Here is a 14632-nt window from a genome sequence, read left to right on the forward strand (position 1 = left end):
GGAATCTCAGTATTGTTTTCACTTGTATTTCATGAGTTTCCAATAATGTTGAACATTTTTTCCTATTATTAACTTTCTACTTGTATTTCTTCATCTGTGAAGTACACATTCATCGCATGTGCACATTTTTGAACCTAGTCTTTGAATTTTGGTGTCCTGATTTTTAAAATGTTCTATACATTTTCATATGTTCTTCACAAAAGTGCTCTGTCTGAGGGAGACGTGGCAAATTTTTTCAAATTCGTGACTTTTATTTCTATTCGGTTATTGACTTCTTTTAATACGCAGAAACTTTTCAAAAAGATGAGATCCCAGTTGTTGATTCTTTGAAGTACTTTCAATGCAGTTTAGTTTTTGTTCATAAACTTTATGCCTACTCCTATGTCTTCAACATTGCTTCCCCAATAGATTCACTTTCAGTTTTAATATTTAAATCATTGATCCATTTTGACTTTAGTTTAGTACATGGTGATAGACACGGGACTATTTTTGAGCATGTGGAAAGCCAGTTCTTCCAGCACAATTTATAAAAAGAGGTTATTTTTCTTCCAATGAACATATTTGGCCCCTTTGTTAAAGATAAGGTGGCTGCATTTGTAGTAGTGCCTGTATCCTTTAATCTGTTCTATTAATCTTTAATGGAAGCTACTGTTACTGTTTTTTGCTAGTAACATGCTAGTTATGGCACAGTAGATTTGTAGTTTAATTTCAAGTCTGGGATTATAATGACCCTTGCTTTTCTTTTTATGCCTATGATTTATTTTGCTATTGTAGATCTCTTCTGGTTCCTTTTAGAAGGGCTTTCTCTAGGCCTGTGAGGCATACTAATTTTATTTTGTTTAGAATTTCATTTAAGCTGCATAAAAATTTTGGGCGTATTGCCATTTAGACAATGTTTGTTCTTGTCAAGGAGTAAAGAATACATTTTCATTTTTCGAAAATCCTATTCAGTGACTTTTTTCAGAGTATTGTAATTTCACTATAGAAACAGTTTATTTCCTTTTTTACATTGATACCTAAGCATTTAAGGTCTATGAATTTTAGTGTAAGAAGTGTGGTTTCCCTACTTTCTTTCTTCGTGCCTTTCTTGTGTTTGATAGAAATGTCATTGATTTTTGAGTGCTTACTTTGCATCCTGTTATGGTACTGAATTTGGTTATTAAATCTAAAAGTTCCTTGGTGGAGTTTTTGGGCTCTTCTAGATGGAGTATCATATCATGTGCATATAATGTTCATTTCACTTCTTCATTCCCTATCCTTGTTGCTTTAATTTCTCTCCCTTGTCTAAATGGTCTGGATAATATTTCCAGAAGTATAGTGAGTAGGAGTGGTTTGGCATATTCTGAAACACTGTTTTATTTTTATTTCTCTCTTTAAAACAAAAGATCAATTTGACACAATTTGTGATAATTTTTATGCTTTTAGTATATTATGAACACTATGGAGAATTTCTAATGTGTAGATTCTATGATTCTATGAAATTACTATGGGTTAAGAGATAATTTGTAAGAAGTAGGCCATGAAAAATGTAAAGATTTGATAATTCAAGGCTTCACAATAAAATCATAGGTATTATGCTATGACCTCCCAAATATGCAAAAGACCAAGGTCAGGAAAACATCAGTATCTGTATAACATGTAGAAATTTTCAACTATCTTCCCATGGAAACAGCTTTGGGGGGTATCCTGCCATCCTCTCCCGATATATTTTATCAAATACTTCAGCTTGGGCTACAGTGAAGTGATTCTTCCAGTCCCCAGTGACTCCTGGAAAACAGAAATAGTTTTAGATTAGATCGAGGGATGGAGTCTAAACTTCATCACATCTCATCAATCAAATTCTAGAATAAACTTAACCTAGAGAAAGTAGCTGGCATAGGTGAAGTGACAGTTGAGAAACAATGACCACAGAGTGCCTCTCTATGCCTGATTGTCTAAAATTTTTACTTTTTTTGTGTGGAACCAGGGATTGAACTCAGGCTCTTGCGCTTGCCAGGCAAGTGCTTATTCTACTGAGCCATCTCCCCAGCTCCTAAAATTTATACTTTTATTTGCACAGAAACAATTTCATTCTTCCTTCTCTCTCCCAGAAGATTCTACATATAGTCTTTTAGCCACAAGCCTGGCTAGCTAAATCTTTTAAAATATTAGAATCTATCCTTTCTCAGTACGTCTGTTTTTACTGGATTGCACAAAGTCAACAGCATTTATGATTTGGGTTAACTTAGCAGATTGTGATTGGAATGTTTAGTTCTCAGAGCAGGAAGGCCAATTATGGAATATTAATGATTGATAAGTCTACATATTGTGTAGATGTGAGTTTCTTTTTATATTAATATTTGATTTTCAAGAAATCCTTCAAACACCTTTATTTTTTGCTCAGGCTTTCACAAGGTAGCTAACATTTTGTGGGTTATTTATGTAGTATACATTAAGTTTCTACAGGACTGTTGGCTGAAATGCTAGTTTATTAAGTTTGATGTCCTGAGTGCTTATGAGGATGCTGAGAGAAACATTTGTTTTGGGTACATCTCTTTATTTGTAAATGGCCATCTTGTTCTATGTCTCTTTACACTGCTCTTCTTCTGCGTCTCTTTCCCAATTTCTTCCTTTAAAAACGCCATTCGCATTCAGCTACGAACTGACACAGTAGTATCATATTAGACTAATTACCTCTAAAAATACTTTCAATTCTGTGGCATTCAGAAGCTTCCAATGCTTCATGTCAGTTCTTTAGTGTAGACTACTCACCCCATTTATTTTGGTTATGAAGATGTGTTTCTAAAACTGTGTGAAATGCTATTATTAATAATGGCAGAGACTGTATTAATTCCATATTCTATGTTTGCTATTGCCTGTAAATGTTTAGCTCATAAAGATGCAATGATATAAAGTTTTGAACCAATAATATCATAAAATCATTTTTATTTTTCGATTTTTAGGGAAGATCTACAGGGTGTTCAGGGTCTCACAACTAAATCGGATTCATAGTGATCTCCCTGTTTACAGTCTCCCAATAGCTGTGATTACAGATGCACATTACCAGGCCCTATTGCAAGTGTGGTCTCAGCACACCCCGTAGGCACAGCCTGCACAGGAGACCCGAGGGTCAAACCCCCTCATAGAATCTTGAGGTTCTATTTAAAACATTTCATTATGAATATTAAAAGCTTCAACATTTTAATCTGTTAGTTTATGAATTACTACCACCTGTTGATTGTTGTGCTTCATCAAAATTAATAATGCATATATTCTGCTTGATTAATTATTTTTTGGTCAGGCAACTACTACAAATGTGTCATCAAATTCCAATTTGGTGTCTGGTAATATAGTCCATAATAAAATAGGTACAGATAATAGTAATTGACAAGAACTACCTACTTAATGCTTTGGAAGTATCCCACAGACATAGCTTAGAGACTTTTTTGAGAACCTTGGTGATATTGAGAAGTGTAATTTTGAGGTGTAATTTTTGGAAGGGGGTTAGTTTACTCTGAGTATGTGCATGAAGAAGACAGTGAGAGGAGAGAGGAGAATTCAGGCTTCATTGTTCTCCACTCAGAGTACAAACGAGAAAATCTTGAACATTTAAACACTTTACATTCTGTTCTAATGAAGAGAAATATCTGGCATGTCCCCTAAGAAATTTTGAAAACAGAGAACTTTTTCTTACCTTTTCTTGTAAATGTCAAATTCTTATTTTTAAAATGATCAATCATCTGTTTGTTACTGGACAACTGGTTTTCTTTCATGTATTTAAAGGAACTATACTTGAGTACTAAATCTATTTCTTCTGGTTTTAATTTCTTTTCCAAGAACTCACAGATCTTCTCTACAGTGCTTCTTGTATTCTGAAAGAAGAGAAACCCAGAGCAATAATTGTTGAAGAAGAATAAAGAGGATAAAAGATAGAAGTGATGGAATATAGAGAAATGGAATGATAAGGAGTCCAAATATATCAAAAGCAGAATAGCTTGGATGAAAAGGAAGAAGAGAATGAGACAGGCAAAATGAGACAACCTGAAGTTTGTGTGTAATGCAAAGTTGAGAAGTACTTCCAGTGCTGGTATAGCACATCATATGAACAGGATCTGGGACTTTTATGGCCGCTCTTAGAAATCTAGGCAAACAACAATAAGCCTAAGCAAGGAGTGGTCCTCACATAACGTGAGAAAGATTAGCGATTATACTAAGAAATGACTGTTTCCCATAAGTAGTGTTTGAATAATACAAAGCATTTATAAGATATTTAGTGATCTCAATAATTTCTATTTGCTCAGAGAGTACAAGAAGTGCAGTCTTTGTGAAAACGAAGATGTTTTTTGTTACATGATCATCAGCTAATAACCAAGAAGTAGACAAAATGTGGCAACCATTAATACGTGTTTTTGTGTGTTTTCAAATGAGGCTGTTGGAGGATGAAACTTTGAATCCTAAGTTCAAAACACAAGACTTCTTTGGAAAGACATAGTTCATGGTGTGAACCCAAAGAGCTGTGCAGAAATCGCCTCAGGAAGTGCTGGCTGGCTTTGTATCTGTTCTGGAGGGTTAAATCTGTATCTGCATTATTTTCTCTTTTCAAACTGTTGAGTCACACAGTTTTGTTTTCATTTACATTCTTTGTAACTATAATTAATTTTACTGGTACCCTTTAGGAATACATAATTATCACATTTATTAGAATATGTTTATAATTGTAAATAGTACTTCTTGATTTTTTTATTCCCCAAATCCCTCTCCTCTCTTCAACCCCTATTTCTCTCCTTATTTCCAAAAGCTTGTATTGAGTTTTTTCCATAACTTATTTATTTTCCCTTTATTCATTCATTTTCTCTCCACTATCTCTTTTTCCCCTTCTTATTTGAATATTCTCTTCCTATTTCCTAGTACCTGTTGTAAACCTTAGTTATTATTTACCCTTCCAGTTTCTCCCACTAGAGAAACAATGTGGTATTTAAAGGTTGTCTGATTTATCACAATTAGCAATACGTTCTATTTGTTTCTTCTTTCTTTACTCCCTCTCCTTTCCAAATTCCTTTGTTCCCTCACTCTTTTATTTTGAATAGTGTCTTTGCATTTCAAAATATCTTTTATACAATTTCCTACTTATTTACATATTTAGTATCTCAATATCATACCAGAGACACAATGTGATATGTATCATGCGGTCAATTAATTTTAGTGCAGAATATGTTATTAGGGTGATTGCATCCATTTACCTAGAGAAGATGCAAGTTGATCCTACTTTGTGGCTCAGTAGTACTTCATTGTACAAGAAAATTCATCTTCCTTATCCATTCTTTGGTTGATTGGGATTTTGGTTGAGTCTAAGATTTTGCTACTACACACTGTGCTGAAATAAGCATGGGTGTGCATAAATCACTGTTGTCTGATATTTAAAATTTTTAAAAGGAATGAAAATAGTAAAAATATATTAGAAATGATAGAAAATTTCCCATGACAAAATAATAGGAATTCAGCAATTTTTGTGGTATTGCATATTGTGTTCAAATTCATTTTTCAAATTACCACATATAAGTATGCAAAAAGAGAAAAAATCGGGCCTCCAAAATTCAAAGACCCAATCCAATAATGGGCATCTGAGGTGGATACACACTTCACAAATAAAGAGATACAAATGGCAAATAAATATATGAAAAAAATTCAGCAGAATTTGTCATTTGAGAAATGCAAATTAAGATAACATCGAGATTCTTTTTCATCCCAGAAGGAATGGCTGTAATGAAGAAGAGAACTACTAATAAATGCCGGAGGGGCTGTGGGTAAAGGGACTGCTTCTCCACTGTTTGTAGGAGTGCAGACTGGTACAAACATTATAGATATAAGTGTGATGATTCTTGAAGAAACTATTATTAGAGGTACCATTTGATCCCTTATGAGTATTTTTACTGAAGGACTGAAAACATCATACCGCAGTTATATAGGTGCACCCATGTCTATCTTAGCATAATTTGTCATAGATAAGGTTTTAAAATTATCCAAATGCACATCAACTGATGAATGCATGAAAAAGATGTAATATTTTTATAAAATGGAGTTATTATTGAGCTACAAAATATAAACTTGGAACTTTTTTTTTTTTTTTTTTTTTGGCCTCTCAGGATGCCTTCAGGGCAGGTCTGGTTTTCCTTGAGGATGAAGGGATCGAACCACAGCATCCTGAGCCTGACTGCTTTGTTTCAGCAGGTACTTAAGCATCTGAGCTAATGGACAGACCCCCTAAACTTGGAACTTTTATAGGTAAATGGATGTAACTAGTGAAAATACTCATAAGTGAAATAAAGCAGAGCTGCATGTGTGAACATCATATTGTTTCACCAGTGAAAGAACCTAAGCAAGTAAATAAAATTTGAAAGGTACAATGGATAGTATGAATGATAAAGAAGGTCTTCAAACAAAATGAACATCTGTGTCAAGGAAACGGAGAAAAGAATGAAAGAAGGAAGGGAAAAGTACTACATATGTATACTCATAGGATCGCTTGGATCATTGTACTGCAGATTTCTGCTGGTGTTTTGAAAAGAACAGTTAGTAATTAAAATTTTTTCTCTCATTTTTTATTTTTGTAAATTTTTTTTCAGAGTTTGAGTTTTATTATCATGCCACTCAGGCCTTGATGGCGAACTTGTGCAGAGGGTACTGTCACTCCTTCCGCTGCTGCCTCTTGGTTCTCATCTTCTCCTCATGCTCAAGCTGGCTGTGCATGCCTCCTGTCTTCTTGCGCTGCAGGTCCAGGGGCTTCTTGTCCTTGTAGTGTTTCTTGAAGTTTTCTTTCTGGGTCTGAGTGATGACAGTGAGAACACGGGTGATGGATTTGCGGATAATTCGGATCTTGGAGAGCTTGGACTCTGCCTCACTTTGGCGATGCGCAGCTGTGACAGCTCCACCTTCAGGTCGTCCAGCTGTTTCAACAACTGTTCTTCTTGCCGCGAAGATCCCTAGCCTTAATCTTGGCCATAGTTGCAAAGTCAGACGCCCCCGCCTGCTCCAAGAGAAAGACCCACTTTTATAATTTTTTGACAAACCTTACAGGCTTACATGCATAATCTGAACAGCTAATTTTGAGACAACTATATGTGATATATCTTTTTTTTTTACTGAAATTCTGTATTTTTCTTAATGTTTTCGCTATTATTTGCATTCTCTTTAAAAACAAAGAAAAATTAAAAAAAATACCCTTTAGAGAACTTTGGAGAGCAGGGTAGGCAGCCGTGATATTTTCATTTGTTCTTTTTCATGGAGGTATCTTATTTCTCCATCAACTTGGAGCAATAGGTTTGCAAGGTACATAAATCTGGATTGGAAGTTGTCTTCTCTCATGACTTGAAATACTTCATATTCTTCTTGACTTGAGGGTCTGCGTTAAGAAGTCTGTTTTGATTCTGATTGCGTTTCTTTCATGGGTGGTCTGTTTGCTCTAATAGCTTTATTTTATTTTATTTTTTTTCAAACCAAACTGGTAGGACAGTTTCAATAATTAACACATTGCATACATTCTTCCTAGTGGTTAATTGCTGTACAAGATGCAGACATGATGTCCTACTTACAAACACCATTAGAACAAATCCCTCTCTAATAGCTTTGAATGTCCTGTTCTTGTGCTGAATTTCTGGCACACTTTTTAATAAATACTTTGTTGCAGATATATTTTGAGCATGGCTAATTGAATTTCTATATGCCTCTCGTATTTGTAGATTAAATTCTTTATCCATGTTTGGAACTATTTTGTCATTACTTCTGTAAAGAGATTTTTAATGGTGATTGAGCTATCTTTGTCTTTTTGTTAACACATTGTAGACAGTTGGATGCTTCTCTGGAACTCACCATGTTCTCAGCAGCATCACAAGCCCTCCCCACAGAAATAGTCCCACCACCACCGAGCATCATGCTCTGAGTCAGCCTGCTCAAAAGTGCTCTTACACATTGTGAATTGAAACAAAGAAAAAAAGCCTGAGGAAACCATGAACCAGAAATAGGGTAGAGCCAGAGTGAAGGGAATGAAGACCTGAGTGTTAGTCTCCTTCTTAGTTGATTTTCATGACACTGAATTTTGACAAAGAAGGGAGAAAACAAACTCCTCAGAGAGGTGGTGTCAGATCAGACAGAGTACAGGTGGTGAGAAGAGGGTGTGTACTGAGTGCAAAATGCAGGTTACCTCCTTCAGTTCTTCATAACTGAGCAGCAGGAAATCTTTTTTCTCTCTCATGGACAGCCAGCCACGAATGTGCTCAAACCATGATCCATATGCCACTGCATGGGAGATGCAGATGTTTGATAGATTAAAAACTCTACAAGTTTGGGGGTCATGTGTATAAACATTAGTCTTCACCAATCTCCTTCCACTGTACTAAGGTACAGACCACAATTTAATCTTGCATAAACTTTCATTGTACACCATGAATTTTACACATATATGCATGTTGTATGGCATAAAACACCAAAGACATGAGGCACTTTTTCTTCTAAGTGGTAATGCAGAGGGTTTAGTAAGAAAAATGCAAAATGTGTGTGTTACTGTTTCACTTAACAGTACAGTCTCCAGCTATACAATTTCCTACAGGTAACAGATTAACCTACTACATGGCAGATAAATACTTCATCATGCATAGATGCCATATTTTCATTATTCATTCATCTGTGAATGGACATACAGGGTGATTTCAGGATGTATCTAGTATAAGTTGTGCTGCAATAAATGAGGCTATGCATGTATTACTGTACTATGCTGTTGCTTATTCTTTCTGGAAGATATCTAGAAGAAGAATATCTGGGACGCATGAAGCTTCCATTTTTATTTTATCTATTAGTTTGTTCCATTTTTTCTTTTGGAGGCAACATCTTGTTATGTAGTTTAGTCTGGCTTTGAGCTCACTTTGTTGTCCAGACTGATCTTCAATTTCCAATAGTCCCTCTACCACAGCCCCCTGAGTGCTGGGATTACTGATGTGTACCACCACGCCCAACTTGCTTATTTTTGTTTTTAGTACACGTTGGTAGTACATGAAGCTCACATTTACCTTGGATATGGGTAAATATACATAATTCAATTCATTTATTTCATAATCCATTTCTCTCCCCCTCACTTGTACCTTAATTGTACTTACCCCATTCTCATTATTGTTATCATTAATTGTAGCTTCTAATCTGCCATCTAATGTTTACATCCCTTGTGTTACTTTTGATCCTATCCATGGATGATATTTGTGGTACTTACCTGACTTTCCCATTTTACTTGCCCCTTACTGTTGATCTCTGTACTGGGGATTGAACTCAGGACCTTGTGTTTGTCATGCAAGCCTTATTCTACTGAGCTATCTCCCTGGCCACCCTTGATCTCTGGACACTCCTACTTTTGGTGAGATATTCACTACCGGTCTCTTTTTGTCTATCCTTTATTACTCCTTTTTTTTTTTTACTTTACTCTACTCAAATAAGAACATTTTCAAATAATATGATATTTAAACTTATATGTTTGATTTCTTTCACTCAATATTATACTTCCCAAGTACAACCATTTTCTTATCAATGTCTCTAATTTCTTTTTCTTGATGACCAAGTAGTATTCCATTATGTATAAATACATTTGCTTTATCCAGGTGTCTGTTGATTGCTGATTTCACCAGAATTTAAATTTTTGTTTTTTGCTTATTTTTTTTTTTTTTCGGAACCGGGGATTGAACTGAAGCCCTTGCGCTTGCCACGGAAGCACTTATTCTACTGAGCCATCACCCCAGCCCTGATTTCAGGATTTAGTTTTTAAAATTATTTTATTAACGATAATAATATATATTTTTTTAAAAAGTAAAGGTTTATTTAGCTCACAGTTTGTGGAGGTTTGAGTCCATTCTAGGCTGGCTCCAAGGCAGAGTGGCACATGGCAGAGGGCAGCAGTTCATGGAGGAAGAGCAAAAAGGAAGAAGCAGCTAGAACAGCAGCAGAGGCAGAGGACAAGCCTCTCTCCTCTCCTTACACTGCATCCAGGCTATCTGCCCCAGGCTGAGTGTAGCACACACACACATAATCCCAGCATTGGATTATGAAATTATCCACAACCGCTAGAAGTCCACCTCATGACTGAATGAGGCTTTGAGGGGGACAGGTAGACACAAACGATAACAGGTATCATCAGAAATCTAGTCTGATGCCAACTACAATGAGAATACCAATAGATATCTACAACACAAAAAATTTACTTCAATTGTCACAGGGGAGGCAGCTCTTCACATGTGAGAACTACATGCCCTATGCACATGTGTTGCTTATATTGACAGTGGAGAGCTTTCTGTCCTATATATCAGACCATTCTTGTCACCTTTCTTGGCCTCTTGCTTTTTATCATTAAGTTTATTAGTACATTATAGATATACATAATCATACTTTCATTATATTTTCATTACTTTTTCTTTTTTTAAAAATTTTATTCATTCTAATGAGAAAAAAGATAAAATAGCAATGAAATATTTTTAAAACAGGTTAGTAGGACATTTACAGTAACTGATACATTGCAGAAGACAAGATGCAGACATGATATCTTGTCTAAAGAATATTAGTAAAAACTTTTATTTTCAGTGAACTAAGAGAAAGTAGATGTATCTATCCTATCCTGTGTATACATATATATTCCTCCCACTTTTTTTTTTACAATAAATCTCTCCTTTATTTACACTTTTGTGATGTTAGTAATGCATGACAGTAGATTGCTAGCAGTTGATAGCTAACCTTAACCAGACAAGATGTTCATCTCAAGAGTGAGGTAGCTTGTTTGCTTTAGGCACCAGGCCAAGTCCCACCTACATATGTTTGATCAAATTCCTAGCTTTGTGGCTCCCAACATATCCCTCCTTTTCATTTCGTTTTTTAAGAGATGGGTGTTCCACTGGAATTGGAGAAGCTATATGTAGAGAAGGCTTTAAAGGGCCTTTTCATACTTGAAATCAGTCTAAAGATTGTAGGTACTTGAATTGAGCAAAATAATGCAACATAGTCCAATAGTCCATAATAATAGTGAGTTAGCAGCACAGCTGGCAAATGTCTGAAGTTGTTGACTTGTCTATTATAGCTCAACATATTATATATCTTTACTTTTATATCTTGGGGTTACACTTTTCTGCTGGGTAGTTAAGACCAAGTTAAAGCAAGACCTATATAACTAAAAATGTAACTTTTGTATCAGTAAAGGTCAGTCAAATCCCCCCAGGATTTATGCTGTAACCATTTATGGCACCGTGTAAATCTTTTGTCAGTGTCAACCATCGGATGAATCATGGCCATTGCTTGGAAAATTTGCTCTCTGTGAAAGCCTGAGAGAATTTTCTCTCTCAAGGTGACTCTTCTCAGGCCCACTGTAAGTCATTGAAAACTTTCCTGTGTGGCCTCATATCTCCTTGATCAGGAAATTTGGGGCAGCACTGAGTTACAAGATGTCACAGCTCAGGTTCTCTTATGTCCTGAGTCCTTACTGCTCTTGAAGTGCTCGGGTTGAAATATTGGCTATCCTTGTAGCCCCTCTATTTGCCTAATTTTTAGTCTGCAAATTTTAGTTGTTAAATATCCAGAAGAGAAGCTTAATGATATTATTACCCAGTAACAGAGGCATTTGAGCTTAACATCACTGTCTGTCTGAATATCAAATGCCTTAGACATAAAATGGAACCTCTATTTTCCAGCAACCATGGATATTCTAAAATTTAAATCCGTATTAATGTGAAAAACATTACACATTTTTAAAAAAAATTTATTTATTTATTTGTGTGTGTGTGTGGCCAGCTCAGCCCACCAGGGGGCGGGGCTGGCTGGCATGTGGTGCTGGGGGATTGAACCGCGGTCCCTGTGCTTTGCTAAGCTTGTTCTAAGTAGGTGCTTTAGACCACGGAGCCATCTCACCAGCCCCAACATTACACATTTTACATAGAAATTTAGAAATCAAACCATATACAACATTGTAGCAGGACAATCTTATAACTTTTTTGTCTCATGTTTTCTTTTATTATCTTTTAAAATTACTTTAAATAAAGTCTAGCAATAATCATAATGATATTAGGAAGAGTATACAATTAGATGACCAAAATGACAGGTATTTCAAGCATGGTTTTAGTATTACACATTGCTATCCTCAGTGTAGTTGCTTAGTTCACAGATGTTGCCATATAGAGATAGTCAGGGTGAGAATTCTACCCATTAACTGCCATTTTCAAAAACATAATGGAGATTCTTAGGACCCTTGCCTGAAGCACCTTGTTTAATGATGATTAATCGACATTTCCTACATTTTCTTCTTTCTCTCTGCATTGTTTAAGCTTTAAGTTCTCACTTTGCATTTAAGTGTGTTATACCTTTCAATTTTAATTTCAATTTTGAATTCTTACACAAGGGCGAAAATATTATATTTACACATGAGGGTCTGGTTCATTTCATTTATGAGTATATCTTAAAGTTGCATCCACTTATATATGCAAGTTTCAAGTTTATTTTTCTTTATAACTGAGTAATACTCCATTGTATAAAAACACCACATCTTTTTCATCCAACCTTCAGGTGACGGGCATTTTGGTTGTTTCCAAGATTTTTCTATCACAAATTGTGCTGCTATAAAAATAGGCGCATATGTATCACTCTGATATGATAATTTCAGTTCTTTTGGGAAAATTCCTAGAAAGGGATAGCTGGATTGAATGAAATTTCCAGTCTTATTTATTTGAGGAGTCTCCACATTGATTTCCATAATGGTTGCACCAGTCTACTTTCCCACCAGCATTCCATGCAGCCTCTTCAACATTTGTTTTTGGTTGATTTATTTCTGATAACCATTCTTTCTGAGGTGAGATGGTATCTCTGTGTTTTATTTTTATTTTTATTTTTGTATTTTAGGGAAGGGTCTACATAGGGGTTCAGTGTCTCACTACTACATTGAACTTGTAGTGATCTGCCTGTTTACAGCCTCACAACAGCTGGGATTACAGGCATGTGCTACCATGGTCAGTCTCAATTGCCCTCTTAGTGCACCCCAGGGTTGGTGCCTCTATGGCAGACCTGGTGATCAAAACCCTAGCCCCTGAGCCTGCTTTCAGGTGTTTTAATCAATTGAGCTATTTGGCCAGGCCTGTCAGTTTTGTTTTAATTTGCATTTCACGAAGGCTAGTGATGTGGAGCCTTTTTTTTCATGTATTTATTTACTTCTTGTATTTCTTCCTCTGAGAAGTGTGTGTTCATCTTGGATGTCCATTTCTGGATTGGGTCTTTTTTTTGGATTGGATCTCTAAATTTGGGGGCTGTAATGTTTATTAGCTCTCTATAAATTCTAGCTAGAAGTCCTTTGTCTGTGTGTTTATTAGTTGAGATTTTTTCCGAATTAGTGGGTTGCCTAATCACCCTGTTGGTAATTTCTTTTGTCATGAAAAAACTTTTCAATAAGCTTAGGTCTCAGTAGTGATTCTTTGAAGTATTACCCGTGCAATTTGATTTTTGTTCATGAACTGATTGCTTACCCCTATGTCTTCAAAACGTCAATCTACTTTCTCTTCCAGGAGACTTAGTGTTTCTGTTTTAATGTTGAGATCATTAATCCATTTTGACTTTAGTTAAGTGCATAGTGACTGACTTGGGTCAACTTTTAGTTTTCAGAATGTAGAGAGCAAGTTTTTCCAGCAGCATTTGTTGAAGAGGCTATCTATCTTCCAGTAAGCATGTATGGCTTTGTCGAAGATAAGATGACTGAGTGTGTTTATGTTCCATTGATCCTCACTTCTATTTTATGCCAGTATCATTATGATTTTATCATGGTATCTCTGCACTGTAATTTCAAGTCGGGAATTGTGATGTTTCCTGCCTTGCCTTTTTTGCCCAGGATTGCCTCCTGTATTTTAGGTTTTTTCTTGTTGCAAATACATTTTAAGAATGATTTCACTAGGTCTGTGCGGTATGTTGGTGGTATTTTGATAGGGATTGCATTAAATCTGTGTAACAATTTTGTGAGTATGGCCATCTTCAGAATGTTGGTTCTTCCTATCCAGGAACAGGGAATAACTTTCCATTTTCTTTCTTTCTTTCCATTTTCTGAAATATTATGCAATCTACTTTTTCAGAGTACTGTAACTTTCATTGAACAGATCTTTGATTTCTTTACTTGGAGTAATTCTATAGTATTCCATTTCAGCAGTGCTATTGTAAAAGCTAAAGTTTCTCTAATTGCTCTCTCTGTGTGTTTGTAATTTGTGTAGAGGGATGTTATTGACTTTTCGGTATTGACTTTGTATCCCACTGTGCTACAGAATATGTGTGTTAGTTGTAGTAACATTTTGGAAGAATTTTTCTACTTTTTTGACAATTTTGTATGTGTACATTTATTAATTTTTTTCCATTGGAAGACAAATTTAATCACCAGAAGCTATTGAGAAGTTTCAGCCTGCCCCTTTCACTACAGTGTTTCCAAATATTTTTTTCTATAATTTTATTGAGAAACAATAGCACCGAGACAGTTTCAAACCAAATTGGTAGGACAGTTTCAATAATTAACACACTGCATACATTCTTCCTAGTGGTTAACTGCTGTACAAGATGCAGACTTGATATCCTATTTACAAACACCATTAGAACAAATCCCTCTATTCATTAA

At 35.5% G+C, this 14632-nt stretch overlaps 1 protein-coding gene across 1 annotated transcript in view; it reads right to left on the reverse strand.

The window, feature by feature from the left end:
- Window positions 1–1355: 1355 nt before the first annotated feature.
- LOC101564599 (3-beta-hydroxysteroid sulfotransferase) overlaps window positions 1356–14632 on the reverse strand; it is a 43806-nt gene continuing 30529 nt past the window's right edge. The window contains exons 4-6 of the mRNA XM_004648405.2: window positions 8177–8271; window positions 3674–3851; window positions 1356–1767 (exon numbers count right to left, since the gene is read on the reverse strand). Coding sequence (XP_004648462.2) covers window positions 1649–1767; window positions 3674–3851; window positions 8177–8271 — 392 coding nt within the window. The 3' untranslated portion in view covers window positions 1356–1648. The remainder of the gene's footprint in view (window positions 1768–3673; window positions 3852–8176; window positions 8272–14632) is intronic.

Source organism: Octodon degus, unplaced genomic scaffold (genome assembly GCF_000260255.1).
Source record: "Octodon degus isolate 3935 unplaced genomic scaffold, OctDeg1.0 scaffold00404, whole genome shotgun sequence".
NCBI lineage: Eukaryota > Metazoa > Chordata > Mammalia > Rodentia > Octodontidae > Octodon > Octodon degus.